General features: G+C 41.1%; 1 protein-coding gene across 13 annotated transcripts in view; it reads left to right on the top strand.

Annotated features, from left to right (window-relative positions):
* The window catches only part of LOC105489277 (ATPase phospholipid transporting 9B (putative)), a 289,967-nt gene that overhangs the window by 132,563 nt on the left and 144,330 nt on the right, over positions 1–13,074 (top strand). For all 13 annotated transcript variants that reach the window (XM_071085806.1, XM_071085805.1, XM_071085804.1 and 10 more), the window contains one exon: positions 1,865–1,941. In XM_071085806.1, the coding sequence (XP_070941907.1) occupies positions 1,865–1,941 (77 nt within the window). The remainder of the gene's footprint in view (positions 1–1,864; positions 1,942–13,074) is intronic.

The following is a 13,074-nucleotide window of genomic DNA, read 5'->3' as shown; positions in this document are numbered from 1 at the left end:
AGTCTTTTAGCCTATTCTACTTCATAAGTACATACCCTTTGTCAAAGAGAATGGAAAATGTTCCAGATATTTCTGCACGATACTATACGTTAGATATTAAAAAGCATGACAGTCAGAAAAATTCATTTAATCTAATTCTACTAAGTAGTCATTTTTCATGAGAATCAAGTGAGAGAATACTTATGAGAGCCTTTAGCAAACTTTAACAGATTATACAAATATTGTACCAGGACCTCTGTTAAAAATGTATAACGTATGCCTTGTCCTTTATCACATTGAATTTCGGTGCTGTACATTGTAAGGCCACTCTAGAGTCCACTTGGTTCATCAGCCTGCTTTCAGGTCAGGGGTTTCTAGCTTGATTAATTCTTGCAAAGACTTCTCTGAGCATTGCTCATTCTGTTAATGTTAAAAAATAAGTTAATTTTGCAGTTTGCCTTGTTACATCATTGTGATAATTTAACATTAGTGGGATGTTTATAGTTTGATTTAGTTAAACTAGATTGGAAAAACAGAAAATACTGATCAGGTAATATTTAATATTTAGCTTCACTGATGTAAAGTAATTCTGTGATCTCTTTTTGAAAGCTTTTTATAGTATTGTGTTATTATGTATTTAATATTTCCTTGCAGAGTAAGTATAGTCATCTAATCTCAGAAGTTTGTGTGGATGATAATAATAAAGATGGCATTTGTGCATCGGGGAGCGTGTATTCCAGGTGTGAGCTGGCCTTGCCTTTCATGAACTTAACAAACTGAAGCCTCACACTTTCTCAGTGGCACTCAGTTAAAAGAGAAATATATATAATCCCTGCACATATCCCTGCTGGGGAATACTTCATACCTTCCCCGTTCCTAGATTTTCTAGAGAGGAAGGTGTAAGCTATGTAATATGTACAATATGTTAAATATCAAGGTTCACAAAAAGCCGAGAGTTCGTATCAATCATCTTTACTTCAAAGAGCCTGTTGTATGACACTCTACATTTTACATGTTAAATTAACGTGACATCAAAGAGTTTTTGTGTAATTATTATAGTTAATTCTGTAATGGTAATTGCACATTATGTGTATGTACTTTCTTACCTTAATTGTGTTTCTCACCTTCAAAATTTACAAAAAATTAAGGATGAAAATTAGGAACATAAATAACATATAGCTGTAGTTGCAGAAAGAGACTTCCATGATTTTTAATGCTGACATTCTAGAGCTAAGTGCCCTTTAGCCTTTGCAATCTATCGGTCATACCAAGGGTTTTTTTAAATTCTTTTCTCTTGAATTTAAAAATTATTGTTATCTTTTTGACATGTATAAAAAAGAGTATAGCTTCTATAAATGCAAAGTCAAATACTGTTTTTTATAATATTTCTATTTTAATTGTATACATTTTGAAATATTAGCAAAGACTGTCACTGATATTTAGTAATACTTTGATCTTTACAGTGGAAATACATTAAAAGAAACTGGTTCAACTGGTACCATCTTTATTTGAAGGTCAAAGGACAAGTTTGATCAGTTAAGAATATAGCCTCTTCATTGACCTTCAGTGATAGAACCACCGTTTCAGTAGACAGTAGTGAAAGGCCATTGTCATTGTCTCTGTTGTCAGTGAAAAGAATGTTAGTACATTTCCTAATGTTATATGTAGGTACATTTGTATTGCTTAACAAATCGTTTGACATTTTCAAAGGCCATTTTTAAAGCTGAGATTAGATTTTCTTGAAGTAGCCAAATTAAATACACTGTTGGATAAATTTATATAAAATAGTGTGATAATGCTTTCCATCAAAACAATGAATTAGAAAGTGTTATCTTTTACTCATCTGTAAAGTGTTTCTATAAGGACCACTTTCGTGTTTTTGCAGGTACGGTAATAGGTGTTGTCATTTATACTGGAAAAGAGACTCGAAGTGTAATGAACACATCCAATCCAAAAAATAAGGTAGGCTAGATTGAGGAGCAACTGCCTTAACGATCTTGTTTTTCCTTTCAGCAAGAAAGTCTGCATAGTACTGAAAGCTCATTCTTTTGGCTTAAAGTAGACTTTCGAAAATGTTGGTGATTTACCATATGAATTCTCTGTGTTTATATAACAACATTCTCATACTGGCGAATTTCCAAAAGTATCGTTGCTTGGCTAATCAGTTTTATATGTGTCTTAAATTTTCATGGTCAGATACATAATTTGCCCGTAATTTGACAGTTAATTGTGGCTAATTTCTTATCTTCAGTCTATTTATTTTACAGTTTGCACTCTTTTATGTTGATAGTTCATTTTAAAATAAAGGAATCTATATTAATGTTTTTATAGTATTTAATTTGATGTTATAGCATTAAGCCAGTTTTATCTATTTGCACGTCAGAAGAAGCATATTGAAAGCCAAAGATTAGTTTTGAAGGCTGCTTGATTATCTCCTGAATTGATTACATTTCTGAAGTTGTTCTTTATGCATCCAACACGTGTGTAAAATCATTAACAAAAAGTCTGACTTCTCAGTAGTTGCTATCATCGTGACACCGTACATGAGATGAATTCACAGTATGTGCTAATGTACAGTTAATGAGAAGCTCTTCCTAAGTATTGATTTTACTCATTTTTATTTAAAATGTAATTTGTGTGCATTTAGATGAAACAAAAAATCCTCACATGGATTTATGCCTCACTCTGTGGATAATTAATAGTGAAGGTTATCTTTCGCTGTCTTTTGCTGGAAGTCTTATTACAACACAGTGGAAATCAAATAATTCTTTGAAAAGATAGGCCAAGTGCAGTGGCTCACGCCTCTAATCACAGCACTTTGGGAGGCCGGGACAGGTGAATCACTTGAGGCCAGAAGTTTGAGACCAGCCTGGCCAACATGGTGAAACCGTGTCTCTACCAGAAATACAAAAATTAGCCCAGCATGGTGATGGGCATCTGTAGTCCCCACTGCTCAGGAGGCTGAAGCAGGAGGATGGCTCAGACTCTGGAGGTGGCGGTTGCAGTGAGCCAAGATCGCACCATTGCACTTCAGCCTGGGCAACAGAGTGAGACTCTGTCTCAGAAAGTTTGGGCAAGATGTATTCCATTTTCTCAGGTGAATGTTGTTTTAAAAATGGTTAACTCTTCGAAAATTAATAACATACCACCAACCGTATAAAGCCCCAGGCCATCTGCGGCAGTAAGTAGAGTGAGGCCTTCTGTGTCGATTGTTTGCTTTTTCACTGGGGCTTGCCTTGAGAATGCCCTTAGCTGTGCACTCGGGAAATTCAGTGTGCATCCCCTGTACCTGACAGAACTCCAGATATCTGTGTGTAACATGTTTGCTAAAGTCAAAGAAAAATGCTGCGTTACTACTGAGTATAAATTCTAATTGTGGTAATGGGGAAAGTTCTCTCTTTAGACTTGCATTGCAGTTTAATTTGCATTTCAAATATATTCAAGTCAGTAATTCTACAATAGTATTAAAATTATTTAAAAATAAAATTTTAAAGTAATCATATATAGAGTTAGAATCACATAAGTATTTATACGTGTTTTCTGGTAAGTGCTATGTTATTTCTTTCATGTGAGCAAAACTAGAACATCTTTTTTTTTTGGAGATAGAGTCTCACTCTGTCGCCCAGGCTGGAGTGCAGTGGTGTGATCTTGGCTCACTGCAGGCCTCCAACTCCTGGGTTCAAGCGATTCTCCTGCCTCAGCCTTGCGAGTAGCTGGGGTTACAGATGAGCACCAGCCCACCTGGCTAATTTTCATATTTTTAGTAGAAATAGGGTTTCACCATGGTGGCTAGGCTGATCTCAAACTCCTGACCTCAAGTGATCTGCCTGCCTCAGCCTGCCAAAGTGCTGGGATTACAGGCGTGAGCCACCGCACCTAACCACAAAACTAGAATATTCTAATGTATGTACAGTTCTAGGATTTTTTCCCTAAATCTTTTTACTTTTGCATTTATGATATTTGAGGGTAAATTTAATTTTAAATATGAATTTAAAATCTTTAAAGCTACACTGCCTTTTACTGTGACTCCTTTTTTAGCCCACCTTTTTCTTCAGTTCAACTTATTTTCTGTCATTTTTTCCTCAATTCAGTCTCCACTTTATTATTTCTTCTCATCTTATACACCTGTTATTTTTGGCTCGTCAAGCTCTTTACTCAGGGTCTTGGTTCTGAGTTGGAGCGGCCTCTTAGTTTTGCAAGCACGGTTTGGAATGCAGCCCTGGAGCCTCGCTAGTGGGTCTGTGTCCAGGTCTTGGTGCACACTCGTGTGTCACTCAGCCTCTTCACCCTCCCCTCTCTGAAGTGGGGTTGGACTCGCGGGGTTGCTGGGAACAAGGTCATGCTCATCTACACGTTGCTCTTAGGAAGGAACTTGCCACGTTGACAGATTCTCAGTAAATGTTACCTAAATTTTTATTTTTCTATAAAATGAATGGTTTTCAGTGGCATCATTTTTCAACCCAACCCCGATTGCCAGTCAAGAAATGGTTGTTTTGTAACGAGTTTGTGCAAGCCACTAGGTTCTGTACTGTCAAGCTACCACATGGCCTAGAAATTCTTCCAGTTTCCACTGTGTGTGCATTCCTTCTCTCCCTCTTCTTTTCTTTTCCCTGTTCCTCTCTTCCTCTTCTCCTTTCTTAAAAAATAGCCTTCTAAATTTGCTTAGTGTTGGCAGAATATACATCATAATTGAAAGGACGTCTTTTGACTTTTACAGAATTGGATTTACTTCTTGCTGCTGACGATGTTAGCTTTTCAACCTGATGTAAAAGTGTTCTTTCAGTGACTGGTATCTTCCTGTTGCTTAATACATGCTCAGTTAGGGATTCATGATAGCAGTTCTAGCTCTGGCTTGGAGAGCATTGACCACCTGGTGGGCACTTTCCTAAAACTTTACCTGCTTTATGTCTTGAATCCACACGACAACTCCCGGGAAGAAGAGGGTTCCCGATGTAGAGCCGGGGAGATCACAAGGCGTGGAACCGTGACACGTCTCAAGACAAGCACTCTGATAGTGAAGCTCCTGAGGAGATTTTCCTTAGACTTGGTGTTTAAACATCCAATTAAGGCATAACGTAACAGGGAAATGAAATATAGACTTAAATAGTTCTGAGTGTTAAATGCTAGTTTTACAAGAATAAAATTCAGGACAAGGTTTTGAGCAAGCTACACTGAGTGAAAGGTAACATGTAATTTATCCAGGGAAAGCCTCGGTGTTGATACATGTTGAGTGGAAAAGGATTGTGACACTGGTCTCTGAACAGAGACGGGAAGGTGGAAATTATTATTTATTATTTATTGCTGGTACATTATTTTCTGAAGACGACGTTGTGGTGTTTTGCTTAGTAAACAAGCAAACTTTTGGGCTTCAGAGAAGGCTGGTGCAAACAAAACGGTAAACATGTACAGGGGAAATCTCATCTCATCATTTACCTGAGCTTTGGTGGATTTCTTCAGGTAGCAAAAATGTTTCTAACACTCAGTTCTGACAGCTCTCTGAGTAGAAGCCATATTGGGACATTGATACATTGGAGTTCATTGTCAGCAGAGGAATTGAGCTGGAAATACATATTTTTGAATGAGTAGTGGGGTTATCAGTCAGGATGGGCTGAGTGCTGCTGTGGTAATAAAGTGCCTCACACTCCACACTGGCTCCCCCAGCGTTGTGTTCCTTGTGTTCCGAGTCCGGCGCAGGCTGGCAGCTCCTGCTTCTTGTCATGTGTTCCCCATGTCCTGGGTCCGGCGCAGGCTGGCAGCTCCTGCTGGTCATGATCCCTCAGGGCCCATCTTGGAAACACATTTCCATGACCACTGGGATAAGAAAATACTGATGTGGCCAATTACATACTGACTGATTCTTAAGGCTTTGCCAGCGAGCAATATGGGTCACATTTCATTGGCCAGAACAATTAAATGGCCTTGGCCAAGTTCAAGGAGTCAGGGAATTGCACTTCTAGCTCATGTGCAGAAGGAGGGAGAATTGGAAACACTTTGTGAGCAGCAACGCCACGAACAAGATTTCCCAGGGCTTTTACTCAATGTACAAAAAAGAGGAACCTTACAGAACCCGGAAGAATACCAATATTTAAGGGATAAGCAGAGGAAGAGAAACCAGGAGAAGAATAATGAATGAGGAAAGCATTTTAGGGAGTGGCTAGTAGTCAACAGTGTGCTGGGGACAGAGAAGGTCATTTGGAGTGAAAAGTGAAAAAGAGGTTAGTAATTTTAGCAACGAGGAAATCTTGGTAAAATTAAAACGGACAGTATGTTTATTAGGGTGGAGCTCAGGTGCAGTCACAGCTGGAGAGCTCTTCCAAGAGTTCAGGGCAAGGAGAGAGTGCTCTGTTGAGGGAGCCAGGTCCAGGGCGAGGGAGAGGAAATTCTGAGCATATTGAGCAGGCAGCCCAAACCATGTTGGCGCCTGTGGTGATGAGAAGTGGACTGATTATACTGTAAGGGAAAAGATTGTGTTGATTTTGTTTTTTTTTTTCCTGGTGAGAAAAATCCTTATCACAAAACTATTAACGTCTTTAGTCAAAGAATAGAGGGTCTTATAAATAAAAATATTAATTCTATGGAAGAATAAGTTTAGTGGGCATCCAGTAGTAATTTAAACATAAGAGGATAAGATTACTGAAAAGAAAATCATATAGTATTATATGGCCACCACAGGAACTATGACATTACTTCTTTCATTTGTAGAAAATATTTACAGTCAATCAATGTGTCACTCTTTCTGTCTCCCTCCCCTCTTCTCTTTCTTTCTCCTCCCTCTTCTTCCCTCCTTTTTTCTCTCTTTTCCTATCTTCATTACAGTGTGTATAGCAGGACCCTGACAATTCACAAAATTGCTTTACGTTCCTAAGGTTAAAAAATGCTTCAGTAAAGTCTGATACAAGAAAGAAGTTAATTTTAACAACACTTTAGGTAGTGAAATTGATGCAACATGGTAAGACTTTGAGACAGTTCTTGAAGGGATCAAGAAGGACAGGAGCCTAACAGTTTAGGCTCATACCTTGTTGGCAATGTGCAGGACCCAGCTGTTGTTGGGAATCTGTAATTTAAAATGGTGCCAGTAACCAGGGTATGGCTGTTCTGGGTCTGATGTTCAGGAGCCCCAGTGCAGAAGCAGAGATGGGCTGCTGGGCTGGTCCAGAGGTTTGCAGGTGGATGTGTCAGCAGAGAAGGCAGGGACAGCTAGTCGTGATGGTGGATGGCAGGTGAGAGGGCTCCTTATGGACAAGAAGTTTTGGAAGCAGAGTAGTTGTTGGTGGTAAGATTTGGAGTACAGTGATGAAAATGAGTTGTTGAGGTTCGGAGGCTGTTACAGACACTGGATTATCTAAAATTATAAGCTTTTGTATAATACTTTGGAGAGCTTCGTTTCCTTCTTATAGATATTTTCTACCAGGTGCAGTGGTTCACGTCTGTAGTCCTAACATTTAGGGAGGCTGAGGCAGCCAGATTGCTTGAGCCCAGGAGTTCGAGACCAGCCTGGGCAACATGGCGAAACTTGTCTCTACCAAAAAATGCAAAGATTACCTGGGTGTGGTAGCATGTGCCTGTAGTACCAGCTACTCTGGAGGCTGAGGTGGGTGGATCGCCTGAACCCAGGAGTTTGAGGCTGCACTGAGCCATGATTGCACCACTGCACTCCAGCCTGGGCAACAGAATGAGACCCTGTCTCATTAAAAAAAAAAAAAATTAATTTAAAAAAAATCTAGCCACTATTGTAGATTGTATGTCAAGGCAAATTGAGCATTATTTCACATTTTCTAGGTTTATCCAGTAAGTGATCTTCTAGGGAGACAAGTCTTACACTGTTGCTTGTAGATCTTTTATATAAATTCAATTTAATGAATACCACATTTATTATTTAATCTTCTTTATTCCATGAGAGAGCAGTAAGAAAGAAGAGAGTGCCCTTTTCTTTTCTTTTCTTTTCTTTTCTTTTCTTTTCTTTTCTTTTCTTTTCTTTTCTTTCTTTTCTTTTCTTTTCAGCGGGAGCTCTGGGATGTCATGCCCTCTTGCTGGGCCCTGCTGCCTCTGAGTCACTCTCGTCGGCCTTTGGGCCTCTTGTGGTGCTTTTGCCTCAGTACCTGCAGCGTCTTCTCCTGTTGCCTTCCACTGTAGGTGTGGCCTAGACTAGGAAGTTCCTGGGATATAATTGCCTTAAAAATCATCCACATAATCCCTGCTACATAGAATGGTTAAGCGAGTAGACATTTTCCAGTGTGTTGCTGTTCCCTGACTCTAGCAGAGGGTGTAAAGCCCATAAGACTGCGTGCCTGAGACCAGGCCTTGAGTCCTTGGTACCTGTTGTTACCATGTGCAAGTCCCAGTGCATCTGCAGAGGCAGCAACACAGAGAGCCCTGGCGCTCCCTGTTGGTCTTAAGCCTCTGATGGACCCTCACCACCTCTACCACCGACTCCCCTCGAGTCATCCCAGCCCCAGCAGAGGCTTCATGTCCTCCTGCAGGACATGAAGGAGCGTTCTCAGCTCCGTCTGGAAGAGCGCCAGCCTCCCGCAGCCATCTGCTTCCACAGATTCAGCTGATAAGGAGGACTTGCCCCATCTCAGCTGCAGATTCCTGGAGGAATAGTGTGTGTTATACTTTCAAAACTGTCAGGCTGGGCGCAGTGGCTCGTGCCTGTAATCCCAGCACTTTGGAGCCCAAGGCAGGCGGATCACTTGAGCCCAGGAGTTCGAGGCCAGCCTGGGCAACATGGCAAAACCCCCTCTCTACAAAAAATACACAGATTAGCCAGGTGTGGTGGCATGTGCCTGTAATCCCAGCTACCCGGGAGACTGAGGTTGGAGGATCACCTTAGCACAGGAGGTGGAGGTTGCAGTGAGCTGAGATAATACCACTGCACTGCAGCCTGGGTTACAGAGCCATACCCTGTCTCAGAACAAAGAAACAAACAGAACTCCACCTATCCTCCCAGTTAAGTTGATGGATGTTAGGTATTTAACCAGTTTTATATAAAGGTGTTTTTTTTACTTTTTTTTAACTTGTCATTCTTCTCATCTAACATCCCCAAATTTCTTTGGCCTTTTTTTTTTTGGCCTTTATTTTGGTCATTCTGTTCTTTAAAAAAGCTGCTTTTTTAAAAAGAAAAGAAAAGAAAAACGTATTATGAAAAATTTTAAATGTACAGAAAGCTAAGGAGAAAAACATCACTCAAATCCCTAAACCCTGAGTTCAACAGATGTTTCCTGCTTGCCTGTCCTGTAGTTATGGGTACTGTGCTGCTTTATCCTAAATATGCACTTCTTCCAAAAAATAATTTGTATTTATCTCTTAGTCTTTATCTTTTATTTTTTTAGGCAGGCAGAGACCACCAGCCTGCCCAACATGGTGAAACCCCATCTCTACTAAAAATACAAAGAATTAGCCGGGCGTGGTGGCAGGCGCCTGTAATCCCAGTTACTTGGCAGGCTGAGGCAGGAGAGTTGCTTGAACCCAGTAAGTGGGGTTGCAGTGAGCTGAGACCACACCACTGCACTCTAGCCTGGGTGACAGAGTAAGACTCCATCTCAAAAAAAAAAAAAAAAAAAAGACACTTTGGCTGCTGCCTGAACTCCCTTTCTTATTTCTGTGACGCCTGGTTGTCACCACAGTCTGGGTGAAGTGGTGTGTAGAGGGTGGCCCCATGTAGGCAAGGTCACCAGCACAGCTGCCTGTATTGATCCCATCCCCTGGAATGGGACCTGAGGACACAACTTCCTGGTTCCCCTCCCTGGACTTTTGAAAAATGCAGCATGTTTTATCCAGACTTGAAGGTAAGAATAAATTCCTTCTGTTTTGATAGATAGAGGAAAATTCTGAGATTAAAAGGAATTCTTAAAGGTGAGGATTAGAATATTTTCCCGCATCCTAGTGCTTATGACAGAGAGATTTAAAAGAAGATGGAGTCTACTCAAAGTTTGAAAATTTTAAGACTAAACAAAAATTTTTATTACTAAGCAATTACTATTATAGTAGTATTTGGTGAAAGTTCAAATTACAAGGACTACAACTTGAGTAATGGACTCGTTTATAAAAGCTAGCCTCAGACATATTTAATGATATGAGACTTGATTACATTTAAGGGAGAAAAATTCTTGTGGAGGTTAAGGAAAAATCAATTGTGACAGGTTGCCATTTTCATGCCATTCATAATAATCAGTTACTCAGAGCAAGAACATCAAGGATGAAATGATAATACAAATTGCTTCAAGCAGTTATTGTAATCCCTTGGGTATATTGACTTGTGTTTCTGATAAAAAGATGCTTTCAGATGTCTCACTGGCAGAGAGATAGGTGACATGAGCCATTATGTGAATTAGAGCTGGTGCTTGTTATCTGAATACTTGTCGAGACATTTTGAGATCATAGAACAAAATAGAGCCAGCTGTGGTGTACTTTGCAACTTGAAATATCAAAGCAGTTTTGGAGACTAGCTTTCTTGTTTTAAAAAGGATAATTTATTAATATTTTAAAAGTTATATTGATTTATATTAAAGGATTACAATAAAATAACTTAATTTTATCTTGTTGCATACAATCATAGAATCCCTTAATTTTTCTAACAGTTGCCTTCTTGTAATAAAATATTTTAGAGTTTAAATACTTATTTTAAAATGTGCCCATGTGCTTCACCAAAGAGCTACATGTTGTAGAATACATTAGTAGTATTGCGGTAAATCAACAGAGATAAAAAGACTCTTGGAATGCTTTTTTTTTTTTTTTTTTTGATAACTGTTGTTAATATTCACGAATCATAGTGTTTCAGTTCCTCATCAGGAAAAGATTAACTAGAAAACAAACCCACCATGACCTAATTCCATAGCTTCTAGACTAGACCCAGGGTGGCTCTTCGGGGTACATTAGCACAGCCTTCACTTGCGTAGCCGGCACACTTAGATATGACAGCTGCTCACAATTAGAAGTTGTAGTTCTTCATCTGTAGTGTGAACATAAACTTATAATTTCAGGAAAGCAGTAAAGAAACAAAATGCCAAGTGTTGAAAAAACAGTCCTACTGATAGCATCTGGGGCATAAGCTCTATCAGAATGTATAGCAGATATCTAAACTAGAAAACTTAGATATTATCCCTAAATTCCCTTTAAATATGAATTTAATTAGAAAACAGGTGCTCCAAATAAAAAACACAAGCATTTTTATTATTTGAAGTAATTGATTTGTATCACAGGAAAGACTTAGCTTTACATAAAGTTCTGATTATTTGTTGCATATTAAATAAGAACTATATTTGACAGTATCTCATCATTTCTAAGCAGTACAGCTAAATTCTCTGCCTTCAGTGTCTGAGTGACCGTTCGGTCCCACAGTCGTAGGGCGGCCACTGTCTTCAGTGTCTGAGTGACTCTTTATTCCTAGGGCATCTTTCTGTCCTCCGCCTCTCCATTGTCCTCACTGCCTCCTCCTATGGCAGCATGAATTCTGCAAGGGCTTCTCAAGCCCTTCAGCTTCCCTCCTTTCTGTCAGCCTCATTCAGAGTCCATAGTGCAGAGTTCAAGCTCCTGTCATTTCTCACCCAGATAGCGACGGCGGCCGCTCTGCCGCCCTCTCCCCCTTCTCCCTCCATCGTGTTTTGCACGTCACAGCCTGAGTCATGTTTATGAAATGTAGGTTTGATATGGTTCATTCTTTGGCTAAAACTGTTCAAAAGATTTCCATTGCTCTGTGGCGAGCCCCAGCATCTTCATTGTGTTCCACGGTTGCTTTACTCTTCATGCGTTTTTCTCAGACTGCTGTCTTCTGCACTCTTGGGGCTTGGCCACAAAGACTTGTCCCCCATCCGTGGCCACCATGATGCATCCTGCCTTTCTGTCTCAGCTCTTAGGAGAGATGTAACAAAATGTGCAGGTAGATGTCGCCTCTTCCACTGAAATGTTGGCTTCTTGACTTTGAGGACTCTGTTTACCTCGGTATTCTGGTGCCCTGCACAGGGTCCATGCTTAGTGAACAATGGTGAACACGAGTCAAGCCATGATAACGGTTTGCTTACGTGCCTCCTCTTCCACGAGACTTCACCTGCCCTGGAGGCAGGAGCTGGGCCTTACCCCTTCTTCTGTCCCATGCTGCTCACCCACAGTAGATGGGGGACAGCCTACACAAGAAGCCAGAAGAGGATTTAAAGAGGACTTGCATGAAAATAATGCACAGTTTGTGTGGGGGAGGTGGACCTATCTTTAATAAAAATAGAAACTTTTCAGTGCTCTACAGGATAAATGCTCTGGTAGTGTAGAGACTGTAGAAGGCTATGAAAGGAGTGCACATTGAACACCCGCTGTGTGTTGGGCCCTGTATACCAGGCACTGACCGGACGCCCGCTCTGCGTCGGGCCCTGTATACCAGGCACTGACCGGACGCCCGCTCTGCGTCGGGCCCTGTATACCAGGCACTGACCGGACGCCCGCTCTGCGTCGGGCCCTGTATACCAGGCACTGACCGGACGCCCGCTCTGCGTCGGGCCCTGTATACCAGGCACAGACCGGACGCCCGCTCTGCGTCGGGCCCTGTATACCAGGCACTGACCGGACGCCCGCTCTGCGTTGGGCACTGTATACCAGGCACTGACCGGACGCCCGCTCTGCGTCGGGCCCTGTATACCAGTGGGTTATAACCTGTTACTATCCTTGATTGACCTTTACATTGTCCCCTTTCTGGCGTTTGCAAGCCCTTTAAGCTGGCTTCTCTGTCATATTATCATGAACCCATCATTTTTTAGTATTTTTTATTCCTACTTCCACAGACAGATGTTCCAGACTCATCTTGTACTTTCTTTGCTCCAGCCCTGGGCTTGGCTCTGGGTTCCTTTTAGCAAAAAGTGCTGTTTAGAAGTCAGGTTCTGGGAGCTGGGCTTGCTCATGTGTACTGCGATATGCTGTTTCCAAGTCCTTGCAGTGAACATGCCGTGTGTGTGTGTTAATGCATGGGTGAGTGGAGGGATTGATGACGGAATGGATGGGTGGGCGGGTGGGTGAATACGTATGGGTGAGTGGGTGAGTGGGTGAATCGGATGGATGGGTGGGTGGGTGAGTGGGTGAATCGGATGGATGGGTGGGTGAATCGGATGGATG

The sequence above is a fragment of the Macaca nemestrina genome, chromosome 19 (assembly GCF_043159975.1).
Source record: "Macaca nemestrina isolate mMacNem1 chromosome 19, mMacNem.hap1, whole genome shotgun sequence".
Lineage (NCBI taxonomy): Eukaryota > Metazoa > Chordata > Mammalia > Primates > Cercopithecidae > Macaca > Macaca nemestrina.
The sequence above is the reverse complement of the archived record's forward strand: the minus strand, read 5'-3'. Positions and strand labels throughout refer to the sequence as shown.